The sequence below is a fragment of the Sceloporus undulatus genome, chromosome 1 (assembly GCF_019175285.1).
Source record: "Sceloporus undulatus isolate JIND9_A2432 ecotype Alabama chromosome 1, SceUnd_v1.1, whole genome shotgun sequence".
Classification (NCBI taxonomy): Eukaryota; Metazoa; Chordata; class Lepidosauria; order Squamata; family Phrynosomatidae; genus Sceloporus; species Sceloporus undulatus.
The window spans coordinates 261313187-261335451 of NC_056522.1; the positions used below are offsets into that span (position 1 = coordinate 261313187).

General features: G+C 39.5%; 2 protein-coding genes across 3 annotated transcripts in view; both read left to right on the top strand.

Annotated features, from left to right (window-relative positions):
- The window catches only part of LOC121926322 (sodium/hydrogen exchanger 10-like), a 587624-nt gene that overhangs the window by 51919 nt on the left and 513440 nt on the right, over positions 1-22265 (top strand). The window lies entirely within an intron of this gene.
- On the top strand, positions 22-20434 carry MRPL21 (mitochondrial ribosomal protein L21). Of its 2 annotated transcripts, XM_042455825.1 has the most exons (7): positions 30-121; positions 8365-8425; positions 11313-11398; positions 13912-14075; positions 16605-16657; positions 19659-19762; positions 20265-20434. In XM_042455825.1, the coding sequence occupies exons 1-7, from the start codon at positions 70-72 to the stop codon at positions 20327-20329; spliced, it is 585 nt and encodes a 194-aa protein (XP_042311759.1). In that variant the 5' UTR covers positions 30-69; the 3' UTR covers positions 20330-20434. The 2 variants fall into 2 exon arrangements, with proteins under 2 accessions (XP_042311768.1, XP_042311759.1); XM_042455834.1 differs by lacking the exons at positions 19659-19762; positions 20265-20434 and adding an exon at positions 17261-17426 and having other exon boundaries at positions 22-121.

A 22265-nucleotide genomic window follows, 5' to 3' on the forward strand; every position in this document is an offset into this window, starting at 1 on the left:
TGTTTCCCGCCGGACCCGGTCCGCCGCCGCTCCTGCCCCCCGTGAGCCCACTTCCGGTTGCGCTGAGCGATGGCGTTTTTCGCCTCTGCGGCGGGCTCTGGACAGTTCCTGAGGCGGGCAGGTAGGCGAGGGGGCCGTTGCTGTTGTAATTGCTGTATTTGTTGTTGTCCTTGGCGGCGTTTTCCTTTGGCAGCCATTTTGTCAGCCGCCTCCAGCGCTACGCTGCTCCTCCATAGGCCTGCTTTCTCCCTTTGAGGCGGGTGCATCCACACACTGCGCTTCGATACCGCTTTAACTGCCCCTGGCTCAACGCTGTGGGATTCTTGGAACTGTAGTTTGTTTGTTGTAACACCAGAAGGCTAAATGTCTCACAAAACTGCATTGAGTTAAAGCGGTCTCGAACTGTGTTATTTCTGAAGTGCAGATGCGGCCATTAGACTTACTTCTAAGCCTGGCTGCACTTAACGTCTGCGCTGAGGAAATACTGTAATCCAGTTTGATACTGCTTTAAGTGCCCTGGCTCAATGCTGGGGAATTCTGGGATTTGTAGGTTGTCAGTCTCAAACTGGATGATTTCTACAGTACGAGGCAGGAAAAAAACAACCCTTTTTAAACTTGCTGTACCCCAAACCTGCTTAGAAGTAACTATGACTGCATCTGCACTGCAGAAATAATCCAGTTTGACACTGTTAACTGCCACAGCCCCATCCCATGGGATTTGTAGTTTGTTGTGGCACCAGAACTCGCTCTGACAGAGAAGGCCACATATCCCACAAAACTACAGTTCCTAGAATTTCCCAGCATTGATCCGTAATAGTTAAAGTGGTATTGAACTAGATTATTTCTGCAGTGCGGATGCAAGGGAAGAAAAACCTTTTAAAAACTGTTTTCCCCCCAACCCTGCTTAGAAGTAACTATGGCTGCATCTACACTGCAGAAATAACACCATTTGAGACCACTTTAACTGCCCTGGCTCAATGCTAGGCAATTCTGGGAATTAGTTTTGCGAGACATTGAGCCTTTTCTGTCAGAGAGGTCTGGGTCCAAAATAAACCTACACTTCCCAGTATTCCCAAGCACTGAGCCAGGGCAGTTAAAGCAGCCTCAAACTGGGTTATTTTTACTGTGCAGAGGCAGCCTTTGTTTGCTGGTCTGTTTGCTTAAACAGTTTTTATTCATTAACATGTTAGGACTGTGCCAGTATGGAACTGGAAAAATTAAGTAGCAAAATGCTGTTCAGATTTTATGGCCACTAACGTAAATAATACAGTCAGCCTGCCTTATCCATGGATTTTTAATCCATGGATTTATACTTCAAACAAAGTATACATTCTAAATAGCAAATCTTGATTTTTCATTTTATATTAAAAACACCATTTTGCTCTGCCATTAAATTTAATAGAACTTGAGCATCCACTGATTTTGTTAACCATGAGGGATCCTGGAACCAAACCCCAGCGGATAACAAGGTCCCACTGTAATTGCTCCTTTAAAAGGTGTTCTTTTTAAAATAAGTTGTTTTGGTTGAACTTACGTTAACTGAAGGATTTGCTTCTCTTGAGTGGTATTTCTTGCACTGTAAAATAAAATTATTAAAAAGAAGTGAGTGATACTGGTCTAACAGTGAATAACCCAATAAACTGTTAAAGGTGAAATATTTAAATTAAAACCTTCATTGTTGTTTGAATAAGTGGATTAGAAAACAGTAATAGATGTTAAATATTTGTGAATATTTATTGTAAAAAACTGGGAATATTCACAAATACTTTAAAAGTCTGACTGTTGTTACTGTTTTCTAATCCTCTTATTGAAACAACATTGATTATTTGAATGTAAACATTTCAACTTTAACAGTTTATTGGATTAGGGTTTAACAGTTTATTGGGTTATTCACTAATAGACCAGTATCATTTACTTCTTTTTAATAACTTTACTTTACAGCGCAAGAAATACCACTCAAGAGAAACAAATCCTTTAGTTCAACAAGCACCAAAAGAGCAATTATTATTTAAGTTAGTGGCCATAAAATCTGAACCACATTCTTTTAGTTCTATATTGGCATGGTCCTAACATATAAATGCATAAAAACAGTTTAAGCAAACAAACCAACAAACAAAGCCTGCATCTGCACAGCAGAAATAACCCAGTTTGAGGTCGCTTTAACTGTTCTGGCTGTTGCTAGTTTAAACTTTAATTTGACCTAGTTTAAACCAGCCCACCCCACTTGTAAGTCCTGAATCCTCCCATCCCATGTTTGGTTCTTGTTTCCTCTGACAAACTTTATCAACAGGAGCCAGCCTTGAATAGAATATTCATGCCATTCTTATCCTGTTATGTTTGCACACAAGTGGAGCAACCTTCATCTGAGAGTTCAAAGGCTGGTGGTGTTAAATTTTCTTTTTATCTTGGGTTGACTGGTACATTGCGACTTCACTGTTGCACATAACAACTGTGTAATTCCTGTTCTGTTAAGACAGATGCATAAGGAAATCTGGTTTTTAGGAGCAGAGTAGGTTCATTGATTCTTGCTCTTTTTTCATTTATGTATTGAATTTGTATCCTGCCTTTCTCCCAAAATGGGATTTGAGACAGCTTACTATAACTTTAAAAATATATGTGGTTAAGACAATAATTTACAAAAGTTTTAAAAGAATGTAATATTAGTATTTTTTAAAATATGCTTTAAAATAACTAAGAACACTTAAAAACATGTTTAAAGTATAATTACAATAAAAGAATAAAAAATACAGCACACTACTTACACACACTTCAACTCCATAATTAAAATAAATAAAATAAAATCCATCTTCCCCTGCTTGCAGAAACCAGACTTCTAGGAGCAGCCACATAGAAGAGGTTCCCAAAGTCTTCACCAACTGCACCTGACAGAGAAAGCCCTTAATGGGAGAGTAGTAGGAATTTGAAAAGATACTAGTTTGATTTTTAAATTTCTTTGTAGCCTGTATATGTTTAAAAAACATTTCATATTATTTCCCACTGAAAGATCTCATAGCTTTATCCATATGATGGCTATTAAGTGAAGTCAGAACTGCAAACATAGTAGTATTTGAAACCATAGGAACAATATTTGGTCATAGGTCAGTAAAATGAGTACACAGCTTGTGGGGGCAACTGGCCTACAGACTGTAAACTGCTTAGAGTACTGAGTTCATTCATAAGTGGTATAGAAATGTACATGGAATAGAAATGGAAACATTACATTTGCAAAAAAAGTTGTGTATTAAATAAAACTTGTGGAAATGTGAAGAAATTAATAGTAAAGTTGCCAACAGTTGAAGTAGATTTTGCACTATAGGCTGGTTCGAAGTGTTAACTTTATTTTCTAGGAAAATTCTTGCATAGGAAAATACTTGATGGCCAAGTGGAAATATAGGGGTCCAGAACAGTAGTCCCAAGGCTTCTTCTTTTTTTTTTTTTTAACACATGAGCACATTTGCAATTTTGAGGCACCATCATTTCCCCGAAAAGTAAACAGGTGGCAGGCTAAAAGACAGTTTGATTATGAATATGAAGAACAAGGCATGGAAGCATAGGACACAAAAGCGCTTCTTTGAATCCACAGTTTCAGAATCCCCCAGGCCACTCAAGACAAGCCATTTACAGTATTTGCATAAATTCTCTCTAAAATATGTTCATTTCATCATCAAAAATGTTCCCCCAAATGGGAAGATTATCTCAAAGCGTGCACAAGACCCATGCACCTCAAATTGCAAAAGCAACCAATTTCCATTTTCTCTTTAGGCCAGCCACCAAACTAAACAAAGGGCCAGAATAGACCGGCATCTTCAGCCAGCTTCAAGCCGACTTGGGGGTGTGGCATCACATGCCACATGGCCCAGAGACAGCAAAAAGCTGGTTCAAGAGATTAAGGGGCGGCTTTTTTCCACCCCAAATAGAAGTGGATTTTTCCTCTCCTATTTGGGGCGGAACCTAGCTGGATTGGGGCCACACATCTGTTTGCCGCTGTCCCAATCCAGGCTTAAATGGGACAGCTCCAAGCTGCCCTAATGGGCCGTCTGTTTCACCCCATACTCTCTCTCTCTGGATCACTTTATATGTTTCCTCCCCATCAATTCTCAGACATGTAACAACGTAGACCATCCATCTTGCAGGTATACAACCATCTTTTTCAAGAACACAAGCTGACATGTTTTGTTGAGTTTTTTTAATGGGAAGGGGCTGGAGGTCTTCATGGTAGTATGGGAACTGCCTACAGATACTATTTTGGAGACCCACAGAAGGCAAGGAAAAATGAATACTGCAGACACTCATTTTCTTTTCCTTTTTTTGTGTGTGTGGACAATATGGAATTCATAACAGCATCTTTCACTATCAATTATAAATAATTTCTGATATGTCTGAGTTTTCATTGTCATACAACTGTATTTCTGATGAGTAAACCTCTAAATGTACTCATAAGATGGAAAGATATAAATCTTACCATCTGATTAAAATATTGGTTCGTGGTATTTTGCGAGAATGAAGAACTAAACAGGTGAGATCCATCTTTTGCAATCTGAATGAGCTATTAGGTTTAATAAACTCAGACTACTAGCCATAGCAAAAAGAGAGCTTTTTAAAATCTTTGGCCTGTTACAGACTGCCAAAATAAAGCTGCTTCAGGTCTCTTTGGAGGTATGCTGTTTAAATGATGCATGCATCCTAAGAATCCGGAAGCTGCACCAAAGCTGCCCTGCAGTGCTTAGGAATGGAGTGTGGCTTTGGCGCGACCTCCGGACTCTTAGGACCCATGCATCATTTAAATAGCATTCCTCCAAAGAGACCCGAAGCAGCTTTATTTTGGCAGTCTGTAACAGGCCTTTATTTTATTATTTTATTAAATGACTAGCTTAATTCTGTTTTAATGTTCTTCTTTGGTATGTTTTAGTTGTATTGTTTTAAATTTGGAGCTGCTTTGAATCCCAGTTTTGGGCAGAAAGCAGGATATCATCATCATCAATTAATATTATGATGATGATTAATTAATGTCAGTCAAATATGTGCTTACCAGAATTTGAATGGCTTGGTTTTAATAGCTTTAAATGATCTGTCTAATAAATACTCAACTGCTTTGGCAACAGTAAGAACTCATTATTCTAATAACATTTTCAAACTATTGTGGGTTTGTTTTTGTGTTTTTTTATATATACCATATAGATATAGGCTAATAATAATTTCTACCAAGAGGTGTGTGTTGTGATTCTTACTTTTTCTGGTACCTTTTCAATGAGTGTTTGCAGCTTTTGCTGCTGAAAAGGTACTAATTGTTGAAATGTGGACAAGATTTAGAACTTCAGTCATTAATGGTGAGCTGCTGACATGGAAATGGCCTTCACCTGTATGTATTATCTAAACCAGCTGCTGAGTCTTTATAAGGCTAGCTTTCTTGTGTGACTCTCTGGCTCTTAGCCTTTTTCTTTAACTATACTTTTGTCTTACCCTGCTTCAATGTAGTTTCTATTGTTATGTTTGCTATTTTGTATTATTTTAATTGTCAATGTTCTTGTTCAATTTATATATTTTGTCTATATTTGTTTTGAATAGTTTTGTTATATACCTTGTTACTTTTCAAACGAAATAGGTAACTGTTATATTTCTTTTTGCTTTTTTGTCTTTTCAATCTCATTTTTTCTGCACTAATTGCTGAAAATGGGGAAAATATGTTGTGTGTCTTCAAGTCATTCCCAACTTATGCCAACTTAGCACAGGCTTGTTGTTTTTTTGGCAAGATTTGTTCGGTGTGTGTGTGTTGCATTTTCTTTTTCTGAGGCTGAAAGAATATGACTTCCCCATGGTTACCAAGTGGGTTTCAATTGCTGATTAGGGATTCACACCCTGGTCTCCAGAGTCAGATTCCAACATTGAAGCCACTACACCAAACTGGGTCCCTAACCAAAAAAATTTGCTGATTATGCCTGTAGTGTGTGAGGGAGCAAAAAGGGCAACAGCCTTGTAATATGTCTAGAATTTTATTTATGCTTCTCTGGATCCAAATTCTTGTTTGGCTACTAAGCCGAAAGACCCAATGTGGGTAATGGGTTGTGTGTTGGACTAGGTCTCTAGGAACCCAGTGTTTGAACTTCTGCTCAGCCATGGAAGTCCCCTGTGTGATCTTGGGCATGTCACACTATCTCAGCCTTTGAAGAAGGCAAAGATAAACCACTTCTGAATAAATCTTGCCAAGAAGACCATAGGCTAGGGTTGGTATAATTTGGAGAAAAGGTAGATATCTCTCTCACACACATACTATACTAAGCTAAATAAAATTTATGGAAACATTTTACCTAACATAGGTTTTGAGACTTTGATAGCACAAAAAACCTAGGTTTGGTCCCTTATATCTAATATATTACAGAATTGCTCATTAGGCAGGTGTGATTTATTGCATTTGTTGTAATGGCTACTTTCTGGGTCTTGAAGCCTGATTCTGTGTAGAATACATGTACCTAAGACCATTAAGTTTTGTGTGCTTAGGATCTCTGAACTCCAGAAAGGACTGGAAAGGAAAAGGTGTCAGAGTGTCAAGGGTTAAAAACACAGCACATAGGAAAATGCTTGATGTGTGTGTGTTTGACCATGAGCATTCAGCAGAAGGACCAGGTTAATTAGCACAGCTGATGCTCATTGGCTCAAGGACACTTTGGTGTCCAAGTGCACATAGCCATGGATGATGAAACATGTGTCTGGATTACACAGGGGACACATGTCATGGTTACACACCTGAACTCACTGGGTTTGGGAGACCACATGGTCTGGAGTCTATATAAACCCAGGGGTTTCAAGTGATAGCTTGTGGGTTTGTAGTAGGAGTTGGTTTGGTATGCGTTGTGGAGTTTGGAGAAATCTGTATTTGTATTATAGTACTGTGAATAAAGAGCACTTTGGGGCTTAGCTTCTGTGGTGGTTTATCAGTAGAAGTCTGGCATCGGTTTGCTGTGTGTCCCTGGAGGTTCCTGCATTGCTTCAGTTCCTGGAAGACATCCAGCTGCTGTTATCTCAACTGGCTTTGGAACCACAGTTCTGCTTCTAAAATTGCTAGCTCTGCTCAAAGGTCTGATTTAACCACAGGACTCGTTTGAGTTGCTGACAGTGGTTGTTGGACCCCAGCGGTTGTGCTGACAAAAGGGCCATTGTATTATAGTTTCTATAAAGAAACTGCTGTTCAGAGTAACTGCCTTAGTTAATAGTCTGTGTTTCCAAGTTCAGCCCCTGTGAATAATGACTTTTGTGCTTTCCTTATAAGGAAAATTGGTCTACTCCTGTAGAAAAGATGATTGAACTAATAAGCTATTGGAATAACTCCTTCCAAGAAGGGATTTTCACTAATCTTGCCTTTAATTTGTTCAGGTTAATCTTCACCCTTTTAACCCTGGGCTCATTATTTCACTTCATGCAAGTGTCTGCAGCAGATTTAGAAAAGAAAGGATTTTGTTTAAACTATTTTTAACCAGATATTTTTAACTGGCTTAAACTATAACCTGTGAAACATTTGCTCTTAGAGCCAAGTTCCCATTCCTTCAGGGCTTTAAGCCCACCTTTCTTTCGCCAGTTCTATACATTGTAAGAACTGTAGAGATCTTTTTGAGCTGAACCTGGATATTCATTAATGTTTTGTCTGTCACTGATGAACGAGAAGCAAAATAACACACTCATCCCACCTCTGTGCAAGGGGATCTTGTAACACCCAAGTGAAAGAAGTTGAAGCATGAGCTTTCGGAGACTTGGGGGCTGTGCAGATGGGCGACTCCATACCTCCTGTTTTTGTCCCATAAGAAGGCCATGGCAAGCAGATGCTGCGGTCTCCAGAAGGACCAAAAAGAACCCGCTACTTGGAGGGTTATTTTTGCGTCCGAAAAGGGGTGCCATTAGTGCACTCGTGCGCCGTGATGACACCCCTTGTGCGTAGTACCATTTGGTTGCTGAGCCCGAAGGACATCATCATGGCATGCCCCATGTGTGCAGGCACACACCAAGATGGCGCCTGGACAGCAGAACTAGGGCTCGGAGCAGCGTGTGAATGCTCAGCCCTAGTTCACCTGCAAGCCGACACAAAGTGCCAGTCTGTTCAGGCTCTTGGTCTACTTACTCACATTCAGTATACCAAGTCTACAAAAGCTTTATGCTACAACTTCTTTCACTCAGTCTCAAAAGTGTTGCAAGATCTCTTTGCATACTGATATTCTAGATTAACATGGCCATGTCTCTGAATTCTCATCCCACTTCTTTCAGTGTTATAGCTCATAGTTTTGGAATTAGCACATTTTTAGTAGCTAATCAAAACAGCAGCATCCAAGTATGCTAATGCAACTCTCTGTTTCTGATTTTCTTATCTTTCTTTTTCAGCCTCTTTGTTATGGTCTACAGCTCGAAGTCAAAGTTCACGAAGCACCTCATCACAGCAACAGTAAGATTAGTTTATTGCATAAGAAAAGCTGCTATAGAACATGCCCTTTCTTCCTCCTTCAGGATTCTGATCATAATTTGATTTTCCTTAAAGAACGATTTACAGCATTAATAATCTACAAACCCGTACCCAAAGTAGAATGGCAGCTGCAGCTCAGGAAGCAGCTTCAGAAGTAGAGCCAGCTGAATTTGGCAGAAGTGCTGAAGAAGAAATTATAGACCTCACCCGTGAATCTTCAATAGTTGACTTTACATATAATGAGGATGTTGTGTTTTTTGAGCAGTCTAGACAGAGGCAAAATCAAGATATTGGAAGCCAGTCATTCTCTGACAGCCATATATTGTGTAGTGATGATGATGATGATGATGACGACAGTGTATGCAGAGGGAGTGATGTCCTTGTGACAAGTGAGTTGTCCAACAAATTGGGAAAAGAAGGAGCTGTAAGTTCCCATTCCTCAGGCACTGTGAGATGTCCAATTTGCATGGATGGCTATACAGAAATTATACACAGTGGACGGCTTATGTCAACACAATGTGGCCACGTCTTTTGTAGTCAGTGTCTCTCTCATTCTCTTAGTGGTGCTAGTTCTTGCCCAACTTGTAGGAAGAAACTCAGTCACAAACAGTATCATCCAATTTATATATGAAGATATGGGTACCCCTGTCAACAATCGTAATGTGGATTTTCACAAGTCTTTTATAAACTTGGAATTAAAGGAATCTAAGTTATATAGATGACTTGAATGACTATTGGGATTTTTTCAGTTTCTTTTTTTAAAGGAAACTGGAAATAAGCATAGTTCATGAGACCAGTCAGTTATTACCACCTCCACCTGAGAGGCAGAGTAAGAACTGAAACTGTAAGAACTACAAGATTCTACAAGCTAAACTATGTGCTTAATACTCTGTGACACAGCCCTTCAGGGAATAAAATAGTTTAGGTTATGAAATACATAACCTGACCACCACCCCACCTATAAAATCTCTCCACATAAGGCACAAAGTTAGAAGAAAGGCTTAGCTGGAATCACTGTGGCGGGTTACAGACTGCCCATTTATATCACTGAGCTATGCATTTGTTTTCCTTAAAGACAGAGTCAGGAGTCCATCCCACTGCAGATGAAATGAATTTGCTCCACTTGATGGCAGCATGCCTAATTATTTTGGTGGCAGCTCTCCCACAGCCATGTTTCCTTTTTAATTAGACATTTTATTTATGATTTTGGAGCATCATGCCCTCATTCCACATTTACCAACACATTTATCACTAGTACAGTGATTTCTGATTATTTGCTAAGCTACTGCCTTTTGTTAGCATCTTACCAAATTTGCTCACCATTTCATGTGCACATTCCTTATTTTCTGCTTTAAATGTGCTGCTGAATAGAGACTTTGCTAGCTCGATCATTTTCTGGAAAGAAAATTCCTGCAGTCTCAATGCAAGCTCCAGGTTTCCATACTTGTATCTTATGTCACCACATTTTTATGCACAGTTTTCTCTTCTACCTGGAGTGCCACAGTTAACTGGATCTGCAGATAGATTTTCACCCACACTCTCCAGCCCCAGTTAATATATCCAAGGATAAGGGATTATGGGAGTTACAATCCTAAAACATCAGAAAGACAACATCTGATATTTAGCCTATTTGGCTGAAGACTTATCATGGACTCTCCTCTTGGTGCTCTCACAAATGAAGTGAGGCAGATGGCTGTTAAGGAGAGTAGCTTTTCAGTAGTCACATCTTGCTTGTGGAAGTTTCTCTCCACAGGCATTCACCTGGCACCTAGACTGTGGCAGACTTCTTTTATTTTTCTAGGTTTTACCATTCATTAAGAACAGTTTTTGCTATTTATAAATGACTGCAGGGCTATATAGATCTTTTAAAGGGTTTGATAATTGTTTTATTGTTTGTGTGTGTGTTTCGTTCTCTGAAGCTATATTTTGTCAACTGCCCAGATAGTTTTTTACTGGGCAATGTAGAAAAGAAGTCAATGAATCATAATCATAACTAAAATCCCCAACTTTTAATGGAAAGTGTAAATTTGATTAGACAGCCCAGAACAGTCTCTCACAGAGAAGTAATAGTGCCACTGTATTCTGCTTTGGTCAGGCCCCACCTGGAATATTGTGTCCAGTTCTGGGCACCACAATTTAAAAAGGATGTGGAGAAATTGGAGCATGTCCAAAGGAGGTCAACTAAAATGGTGAAGGGTCTGGAAACCATGCCCTATGAGGAACGACTTAGGGAGCTGGGGATGTTTAGCCTGGAGAAGAGAAGGTTAAGAGGTGATGTGATAGCCCTGTTTAAATATTTGAAGGAATGTCATGTTGAGGAGGGAGCAAGCTTGTTTTCTGCTGCTCCAGAGAACAGGACCCGGAGCAATGGATGCAAGCTACAGGAAAAGAGATTCCACCTCAACATTAGGAAGAATGTCCTGACAGTAAGGGCTGTTCGACAGTGGAACACACTCCCTCGGAGGGTGATAGAGTCTCCTTCTTTGGAGGTCTTTAAGCAGAGGCTGGATAGCCATCTGTCGGGGATGCTTTGATTGTGATTTCCTGCATGGCAGGGGGTTGGACTGGATGGCCCCTGTGGTCACTTCCAACTCTACGATTCTATGATTCTATGAAAACTTCAGTAGGAAAAAAGAACATCTCTCTGGGTAGGAATTGTACAGGTAGAAAAAGCTAAAAGAAATAATTCCAGATAACAAAAATGGATGGAAAATATGTTCAAGATTCCCAAAGCTTGTGCTTGAGATGCTGATTTCCCTGTTCTTTGACCTCCAGGGGGAAACATTTTTCCTGTTCGAGGGCAGTCTTTATGAAATATTGGCTGGAGTGCTTGTCTACAACATAACAACAGACCCATGTTCTTTCACAGGCTCCTTCCAAAAACCTCACTGAGTGAACCTCCATGGCCTGAAATCAGACTACCTGACCCAATAGAAGAGGCGAAACACCACAAAGGTAAAAACAGTTGAAAAGCTATGGGTATGGCTGTACCATTTTGTTCTCCTCCTTGGTAGCAACAGGGGCTTCATTTTTGTTTATGTACTATGATAACTAGAAGAGGGCAGGGATAGGAATCATGCAGGCCTCAATACTTCATACTTCTTTCCTGGGTCCTGGCACATGTTCAGCTGCAACTCCCAACATCCCTAGCCAAAATAGGTAGTGATGAGGTATGCTGGGAGCTGCAGTCAAGGCTGCATTGATACCACTCCAACTCTAGGGATCATAGCTAGTCTTTATGTACATGCCCCCACATGCATGAATGATGAGTATTTGGAGAGTATTAAATAGGAAGCACAAGGTCCTATTTATGACTAAATGGATATGTGTATCTCTGCCCTTGTACTGCACAGATGAAACCTTTAACACATACAAGTACATATAACTATTATTCAGCAAGCATCCAATTTGTTTATCAAACACAAAGCTTGAAAATCCATCTAGTGATTGCTAGAAACACAGCAAGGCAGTTTACCTTACTGGGATAAAATCCAGATTTTACCAGGATACAACCCAGAATTGAAGACACCAGCTATCATGAGGTACAGACTGCACTTTCTCTTTGTAGAATCATAATACTGACTTTAAGACCCTGAGTCAATTGATTGCATTTATAAATGGCCAAGTGACCTGGAAACCAAGGGGTCAAGCAAACTGGCAGGAAAGAGCAGCCCAAAGCTGCTTCTTCCAAAAGTGGGCCAAGCCCCTGCTGACTGCACCACCCATTCTTAAGGCAGCCCAAATGTGCATGCAACAACCTCATGGCGCAGCATCAAGCTGGGTAATTTTTTAAAATCACCCCCCCACACACCATCCATGTGCACCGTTGCAGAAACACATGGCTGACAACCACCTGCTGCCTAGATGCCATTCCATTGGATGACCACCCCCTTTGATCGTGCATACAGTCAAACCTGTGACCTTCCACCAGGAAAGGGCATCGGAGCAGTGGTGTGCCCAATAAAACACTGGCAATGCACAATCATGCCCCCTTCACCTAACCTTCACCTCCCCATCACTCCATGCCCCGACTTGGACTATGTAGCTTGTGTATGTTGTATTTGTAGCCATTGGAGGTGTCACACTTTCCTTTTTTTCCATTGCCGCCCCATCTGCCACCTCCATCTTTTTAAAATGTGCACCTGTACCAGTGCATTTATACACAACTGTAGGGTTAGGGTTAGGATGGAGCGCTCCTTTGGGACCAGTCGTGAATCAGAGTATTTATATACACCGTTGAAGGAGTGCACTTTCTGGGCTAGATCGGTTTATTTCTTCTTCTTTTCGGTCCAGCTTTTCCTACCTTAGAGCAGCCATGACATAGTTTCCAGCTGCTTCGGGGGGGGGGGGGGGAGTGTGCATCATCTAAACGCCACACCCCCAAAGTAGCCTGAAACCGTTGCTTTTGGCCTGTCTGTTTCAGGCCCATGTCTGGCCTCAAATGCCTTCTGGCTTTTAGGTACTTTACCAAATTTTTGTCAGGATGTGATGATGTGGTATATTTCAAAACTATGTTCCAGTGTTTGCAATTTCATATTTGTGTTACATCTCACTTTGCTTTGGCTTCATAAAGAATACATGCCCTAGAAACTTTAATGATAAAATTCATAATGCCCTGTGGTAATGACTAAAGATTAACCATTTAAAAATGTTGATAAATTGTATTAACGCTGGGCCAACTCTCTGGAGACCAAAGGGGTCATTGAGCATACACGTGTACCTCAGTTAATGAAGCCTCTGACCTATAAACCCACAAAACCTTTTACAAAGTATTTTTATGCCAACTCTGCTCATGTTTATATTGATAGATTTGGATAAAAAGTTGGTTGAAACGTGTTAAACTGCTTTTGGGAGGGAAGGAATTTATCCCTGTACCTGCCATTTTATTTCTGCCCCTGGTACTACATCTTCTGTTAAAGAAGAAATGCCAAGAAACACCCTTACTGTACAGAGGGGCTGTGCATACAGCTCCAAAGGGGCAGCCTTCAGCCAGATTGAGGCCACGGCAACCGCACACTGTGGCCCCGATCCAGCCTTTCCAGGGCACAAAAAGGAGCCGCAAAAAACAGCTTCTTTTTGCGCCCGGGAAAGGGCACAATAGCTGCAGTGCCACAGCTATATGGTGCTCCTTCAGCGCTGCGTCGTGTGGACACAGCACTGGAGGAGTGCCGTATAGCCGTGCACCATGTGGAGCAGCAAGCGGCGTCATGTGGACACGGCTCCCCGACTCCACCCCCAGGTCGGCTTTAATGGCCAGTCTGAAGAGCCCCATAGTTAACTGAGATATATATGTACAGAATGGTAACTTTAGAATTGGTATTATAGAATTTTGATGATAAAAAATGAGGCATGGATATTAACCTTACTGTGAAGAGACTACTTTTTTTAATCAGAGGCAGGTATCTCCCATACATATCCACACATTATTACCACTCACCTCATTTATCAACTTACCCTTTCTCACCCAGAGGTTGTGCAAAAAGTGAATGAACTAATTGCCACTGGACAGTATGGAAGACTGTTTGCAGTTGTTCATTTTGCCAGCAGACAGTGGAAAGTAACCAGCGAAGATTTGATTTTAACTGAAAATCACGTACAGGCTGAGTGTGGAGACAGAATTCGAATGGAAAAAGTAAGTTTCATATTAGTAGTTGCTTTATTCCTGTGGAGAATAGAGAGTTAAAGGGTTGAATCCCCTGAGTAATTTCATTATTACCTTGATGTGAGATCCAGTGTAGAACATTCCAACAGTGGTTCGTAGATATCTGCCATAGATCATATGCTAAACAGATTGTAAATTACTGCATACAGTATACTCAACTATAAGTCGACTTCATGTATAAGTTGAGGCCAGGTTTTGGGAGCAAAATTATGGATTTAACATGATCCAAAGATAAGACATGGGTAAAACTTAATGGATATGTAATAAAGGATTTAAAGGATGAAGCAAAGGAAAACAGTGCCAAAAAAAACTTAAAAATTCCAGCAGGCATAACTGTTTCTGCTCATACTAAAGACTGGATGGATAAAAGAGTAGAGGGGGGTTAGTGCTTTCAGGACAGATTACACTCTTGCCTTTCACCAGGGGAAGGTTCCCTTTTTTATATAAGAGTTTGAAGTACCGTACTTACCCGTAGATAAGTCAACCCAGGGTTTTGAAGTCAATTTTTTGACTAAAATTTCTAAACTTATACGTGAGTATATACAGTATGTTTTAATCACAGCCTTGCAAATATATAGATGCTATAAGGCAGATGAATATTTAGAGAGAATGCGCTTGCTTTTATTTTACTGCCCCCCTTATGCCCCAATACATCGGTACCACTCTGTCTCACCTTCAACAAGGGAATTGGCCTTCATAGTCTCTGTTATGTCCTCTGTAATATTTCTTTTCCTCTTTGGGGAGAAAATAATCCTACTTCACATCATGGAAGTATAGCAAATAGAATTGCCTATTAAAAATTGCTCAGCTGAAATTTAGAATAGAATTGGATTGTTGGGGGGGGGGGGGAAATACAGATACTTTTTTAAAGTGACCTGCAGATGGTGCCATCTTGTTCTCCTCTTTCCATAATAGCACTTTGAAGTATTAACTATATTAATTAAAGAGGCTGGCTGGCAATCTGTCAGGAGTGCTTTGATTGTGTATTCCTGCATGGCAGGGGGTTGGATTAGTTAGCCCTTTTGATCTGTCCTAGCTCTATGATTCTATGTGATATATAAATTTGAGTGCCTCTTTCTTGTCTGCTCACAAAAAGATTATGCTTTTTGAGGGGGGGGGGGAATACCCTTCTAGCCATCTTCATGTCATTGCAGTGCAGTAGCTGAAGAAGAACCTTTTGAATCCAGAAAAGCATTTTTGTCACAGATGCCCATCTTGATAGAACTAAGCTTTTATTTTAATTTAACATTTTATTGAAGGGAAGAGACTGAATTGTCATGTAGAAAAATATGTTTAATTTGCCTAATCTAGATCAGTTACTGTTACTACAGTACTTGCAGGCATTCTTTTGTACAGAATGCCTTAAAACTTTTATGACATTGGTAATAAAAGTAATAAGCAATAGCATATCCAATTGTTAGTCCTGCCTAGAGTAGAACCATTGAATCATTTGGGCTTACCTACATGTTGACTCACCACTCAGCGATTAATTCGTTGGGTCTACTCCATTAGGGACAAACCAGTAGGATTCCAGCCAATGTCTTTTAAGTGCTTTCTTTTGTTACTACCCATACATAGTACAGTATGTTGACATTTGATTTCTAAACATGAATACATTTGATTTCTAAACATGATCATTGTGGGGATATATTTGAATTTCTAAACCAAGCTGCTTTTAACACTTGACCAAGCATGCTCAATTGTAGATGTACGTAAAATCCAACAAATTGCCATAAAATGAACTACGTTGATTAACAAGTATATTCTAAATAAATACATTTTCATGGAATTAAATCAGCAATGGAAAGAGGTTACTTGCAAATTGTTCCTCTAATATCTGTTTCACAGGGGTATTTTTGGTTTTGTCAACCAGATCTAGCAGCCAGGTGAGCTGCCTGCAAGAAGGTGACAGATGGGGGTGCAAGAATTTAGATCAGCGTAAGAAAGTCAGCTTATGTTGAAGCTTCCAGTAAATCGTAAGCAATGTCGGATAAAAGAATCAACAGCTGGGGGTTAATTCTGCATCAAACTGCTTCCGACTGGCCAGTTAGAGAAGTGGATAGATTTAAAAGACAGTTAACCTAACACAACATTCTGGTGTGCAACCTGTTTTCTTGACGTTTGAGTTGCTCTGAATCCCAGAAATAAATAGGTGCTTCAGATAATGTGAATTGACAGGGATAGAATCACAGATGAAGGCTTTCCTTTTCTCTTAAATGTTTGGAGAATATCACTTTGGTGGCTGAAATCACATCATCTTTAAAAACAGATTGGGAGGGCTCACCTCCTCCAAATGTAGGGTACCTAATTAGAAACAAAAAAGTTTATTTATTGGGCAGGCAGATTACTCCTTATTGTTATTAAATCAAAAACTGTGGCTAGAAACACAAGAGTACAGTAGATTTGAAGAGCATTTCCTTTTGCCAGCCTTCTGCCAAAATTTGATCATATTGTGACAATTATGTATTGACTGATGTTGCATTGTTTACTATTGCCTAGGTATTGTTGGTTGGTGCAGATAACTTCACTTTGCTGGGAAAGCCACTTCTGGGGTAAGGAATCAATAATTCTATCGTACTGGGTTGTGCTGAAAACAACACAAGGAGCCTTGGGAAAATATGTCTTAAAAATCACTAAAACAAAACAATGGAAAGGAAATGCAGAATGAAAGAGATAATTGCCTTCATAACTGTATGTTCAGAGAGTCCTCAGAGCAAGACGCACATGCTGAAAGAATATAGATGGCACATAGAGGCAAAGTGTGGTAGAAACAAAAGGGTCTGATCAGTGTGTAATCTTCCTGCTACTGACAGCAGCCTGGAGATATCTTCTTGCACCAAAGAGTTTTAAAACTCTGATGTCTCAGCTTCAAGAACAGCCTTGTGCTTGAAGTGCAAAATTGTTACCTCAAACTTACCCATTTCTCATAATAGTGGGGAGATAATTATCAGCTACTTGATTCAGGTTGTATTTTCTCCATGGTTTCAAGTTCTTTTGCTTCAGACAGGAGAATGGATCCAGCACTATCTTTTCTGGGATTTGGCTTAAAGGGAATCCCTATCATGCCCAACCAGCTTTTTGGCCATTCCTTATATATGGACATCTTGAATAATCCACACTGAATCTCCTTTGTGCTCAAGTGATACTATTTGCAGGTTGGAAGGTGGCAGAAAGGAGTCCTGGTGGACCTTTCACCTGTTGGTCATGTGGGGAAAGAAGGAAGGGATGAACAGTCTGGGTTTCTATAGGGCACAATCTTTCTGGCACAGACTTGATGAGAGTGCAATCCTAGGCCCACTTACCTAAAAGTGAGTATTGCTTTTAGTGGGATATACATTAATTAAATTAATTAAGCAATTAAGGTCAATTAAGCTTATTTCTTAATAGACTTGTACAGTATAGGATTGTACTGCTCATGTATTTGACTGTCAGATTATTTGTGTATATTTTAATGAGTTGGTCCATATGAAAATGAGTCTTGTGTTCTAATTATTCTGCTGCTCACTCCTTCCTTTCTCACAAAAGGGCTAGCACATGTGAACTGGCCTGTAGTGTTCAGTGAACCAGCAATCAGCAGTTTCCTACTTTTATTTCATGTTGAGTTTAAAGTGTCACCTAAAAACTGTCAAAAACAAGTCATAATGAACTGATACATATACTCTGATGATGGCAGAACATTTGTTTTTGTGAGGAAACAAAAAATAAAGGAATAATGATAGGATATTCTTTCATTTTGGGGCTTTGTTTCAAAACATAAAAACCCAAAATAAAATAGGAGTTACCTGCTACTTTGGTTTATGCTGAAAGTTAACAGCGACACATCACACTTCAGGTGGTATAAGCTTGCATTAGCTCAGACTTTTTCCCCTGCTGCCAGCCTAGTGAATCCACAAGCTTGTATTCACACAAGATCTTTTTCTTAGTGGAAAAATAAAAAGGAATTCAGCAAGTTGTTATTGTGATGTGTCTTCAAGTTATTTCTGACTTATGGCAACCCTAAGGTGGACATATCATGGGATTTTCTAGCACAAGCAAATATTCCAAAATTGTTCCTTAAGCATTCTTTCTCAAGCTTGCAATAGCTTTCCTTAATTCCTTAACGTTCTTTGGAAAATACAGTTGGGCCTCTGTTTTCACCAGGGATCCTTTCTGGACCCCCCCCCCCGTGAAAACGGAGGCTCACACATATTCAAGCCCCTACTCAAGCCCTATGGGCTTGAATTGGGCACGTGCATGAGAGTGCTCCATTATAAATAGCGGAGGTCTACCCTCCACTAATTTCCAAGGTTGTGGATCTGAGATCTGTGAGTTAGGAGGGGTGACAGTACACTAATTTTGATGTTCAAATATTTTGAGAAAGTGGAGTTGAAATTGTAGCAATCCTATACGTATGCCCAGGAAATAGAGTTCACTAAACAATAAATTGTTTTGAATTCAGCAATGCTCCCTTATGACTGGATACATCTTTGGACAATCCTATCTCAGTTGTACAAGCCTTTTGCCTCTGAATCTCTCCTATTATTTGTTAGTATTCGTCAAAGGCCCAGAGCCAGCATGGTGTTGTGGTCTCAGTGTTAGACTAGGATTTTGGGACACCAGAATTCGATTCCCTGTTCTGCCATGGGAATCCACTGAGTGACCTTGGGCAAGTCACACACTCTGATTCAGAGGAAGGAAAACCGAACAAATCTTTCCAAGAACTGCTGTGATTGGTTCATCTTAAGATCACCATACATTGGAAATGACTTGAAAGCACACACAGCAACAATTCTGTCAAGAAAATCATGTGACAAGTTCGCGTTAGGGTTACCATAAGTCAGAAATGACTTGAAGGAACAAAATAAAAAAAAAAACCCTTCAAAGATGCTGTCTTAGAGCTCCTCTCTCTCTCTCTCTCTCTCTGTGTGTGTGTGTGTGTGTGTGTGCGTGCTTCTGTTTTAAAGTACAGCCTGCCCGCTCCATACACAGGCTTGCCATATGTGGACTTAAGCTTCCACACACGGCAAACCCAGGGATTTAAAATGGCATGTGCGGGAGCATGCAGCCATAGAAATCAACAGGACTTGAGGTCCTGTGTTTTTTGTCATACACCGGGGGGGGGGGGGGGCCTCTGGAACAGATCCTCCACATATACAAAGGGCCCACTGTAGTTTTAAGTTTTAATGTGCAGTTTGTAAATGTTACTGATATATTGCTTTCTTTAAATTGGTGGGAGGAGCAGCCCTGAGAAAATAAGTTCCAGGAGTGAAGAAAGTGCAGACTGTGGACCACATGCAGGCCTCCCACATCAGATGAATTTTGCCATACTACAGGGACATCCCAGACCATTTTAAGGCTAGGAAAGGCCTATTTTCAAATAGAAAATTAAATTCCAGATGATTTGCTGTTGGAAAAAGACCTTTTCTGGACCTAAAAAGGCCCAGAGAATGCCACATATGCAATAGAGTTGCCACCCATACACCTAAGGATGCACTGATGAAAAAAATCACTTTTTTCCCTTGTTGATTAGAAGAAAACATAAACAACTTATTTGTCTCCTTTTTTATTATAAAGAAAGGATCTCGTTCGCGTGGAGGCCACTGTTATTGAGAAGACAGAATCTTGGCCAAGAATTAATATGAGGTTCCGTCCAAAGTGTCATTTCCAGAGGAAGAGAAGTAAGATGACAAAGACAAATTTCTCTCAATGTGCAGAATACTGTGATTGCATTTGGGATGTTTAGACAAACATTGTAATATAGGAGTACAATCCATGAAGAAAGAGCAGAGGGTTCTGTGTGTGTCACGACTAGAATAATATTGCTCTAATGGCTTCATCCAAGCAAATCTTCCTTTTTTGGTAGTCTGCTTGATAATTATTTCCAGTTTATTTTATCGCACAGCTCCAAATCTTGCCTTAGAATCTACCTATGCTAACAAGATGAAACAACATCTTCAGGCAAGCCTTGATTAGCCTTCTAAAGAAGCAGTTTCTTCTGGAGTGATAACTTGTTTCTCTATGTCATTAGCAAAAATCTTCTCAGATGTATATGCTGTAGAATTTAAACCTAAAGAGATTTGGCTAGATCAGGGTCACAGCATTATGTGGACATGGTGTTAAACTATAAGGTCATTCTACTGAAAGACATGTCTTGATTTATATTTTTGTCTTCTCTTTCAGTCGTCATTCAACCACAAACTGTTCTGAGGATAAACAGCATTGAAATCGCTCCTGTTCTGTCATGATGAATTGTTGGACTTATCATTCCTGCTTTAGGGCAATATGAACACTGAACGTGTTTCTTTTGCATTTGGTTACTGTCAGTAAAATAAATGTTGTTATTAAATTTTCTCAATATTTCTTACTTTATAGTAATAATCTATGTTACTACTGTCTTATGAAATTGGAGACTGAGGAATTCTTGAGAAGATATATTAATTTTCTCTGCGCTGTATTTTTGGGAGAATGATATAGCAAAATTTAGGCCAGAAGTCCACACCTTGCAACTATTCCTGCCACTCTCACACACAAGTCAAATACAGCATTTCAGCCATTTATTATTTCCTAGAGGAGGACTGGTAGCTTCCTGTGAGGCTGATTAAGCAATTTGCAGACGACCCAGTAGTGTTGGCTAAAAGTTCTCAGTTTGGAAATAACCAGTTAAATTTAACTATTTACATGCTGATTGGTTTCCATCTTCTCCCAGCAAGGCTCAACAACATTCATTCATCCAGTGGTGCAGACAGCGGTCTCAAGAGGAGACTCATGTAGTTCAGTGCTGGCTTGTGTAGAAGGAAAATCTGCCTCCTACATGTAAAACAAGTTTTCTAGCATTAATATTTACTGGCCATACTTCATAATTCTGAGTGAGTGGAGAGAAGAATTAATTTTTCCAGTAGTTTGGTTGAGAAAAACATTCTGCATTTTCTCAGAAGCACTCAAAATATTTTTTATAAAAAATTCTGATTGATTGATTTCAATACTCACTTATTGCTTGCTAAGGGTAATGACCACATTTTCTTTATTTCCATTTTTCAGTCTGGACAAACAATTCATGGTGTTGGAAAGGTGGAGAGAAGATAAAAATGCAGATTAGTGACAAAATACAGTTAGTGAAGTTCATTTGTTTCTATGCTTTAGGGTAGCCTGGCAGTTTCTGTATATCTTGCTCTACAGATTTCACAAACCTCATTTTTTAAGACTGTGAGATTTGTAGTGCAATGTGGCTGGAAAGTACTTGGTTGGGGGAAGCAAGTAAAAAGAACACGTTTGGATTACACTGTTGTAATACCATCATTATCTAAAAGAAAAATATATTATTTTTTAAAAAAAGAATAGACAAAATCAATGACTTAAAAAGTCCAAGGTGAACAAAAGTTTCTGAGCTGATGCCAAACTCCAAGGTGTAATAATAATAATAATAATAATTATTATTATTATTATTATTATTATTATTATTTGTATCCCGGCCAATCACAGGGAATCCAGGTGGCTAAGAGCAGTGGAAAAATACAATACAAAAATTACAATAAGATATAAAATAATCCCATCCCAATCCCCTGACCAGTACTTAAGCAAACAAAATCAGTAAGCAAATACAATTGCAATCAAATGAAGAAAATAAAAACATTACAATCAAATGAAATTCATAATTAACCGCTTTCCTAGTCCCTCAACACAGGTTCAAATCAAAACAATATTAAACAAGTTAAATACAAACATAACATAACACCCGGTAAAGGACAAATGTAAAAAAAATTCCAAATACAATATATCAGAGAAACCATAATCTAAATACCTTAACAAGCATTAAAAATCACAATTTGTCACAGTTACAGTTAAAAAAAAGTCTCACTTTCCAAAGCTCAGGTGTTCCGCTTCCATGGGGAGGGTATTCCATAGCTAGAGCATCACATCACTGAAATGTTTCTCCTTTGTTGATACATAATGTACATGAGATACTTGGTGAAAAGTCTCCTCTAACAATCTTTAGTCACACAGGGCTGTGAGTTCGTAACCATGGTATAAAGACATGAAACTGAGAGTTTCACTCTTCCACATGGTCCAGTCCATTCTAAAAATGATTGCCAAGATTCTAACATGTTGCCATAGTTGTTAATTTCCACCACAACGTAACCTGAAATAATGTAAGCAAAGCACCTTCCCCCCCCCCCAGCTCAA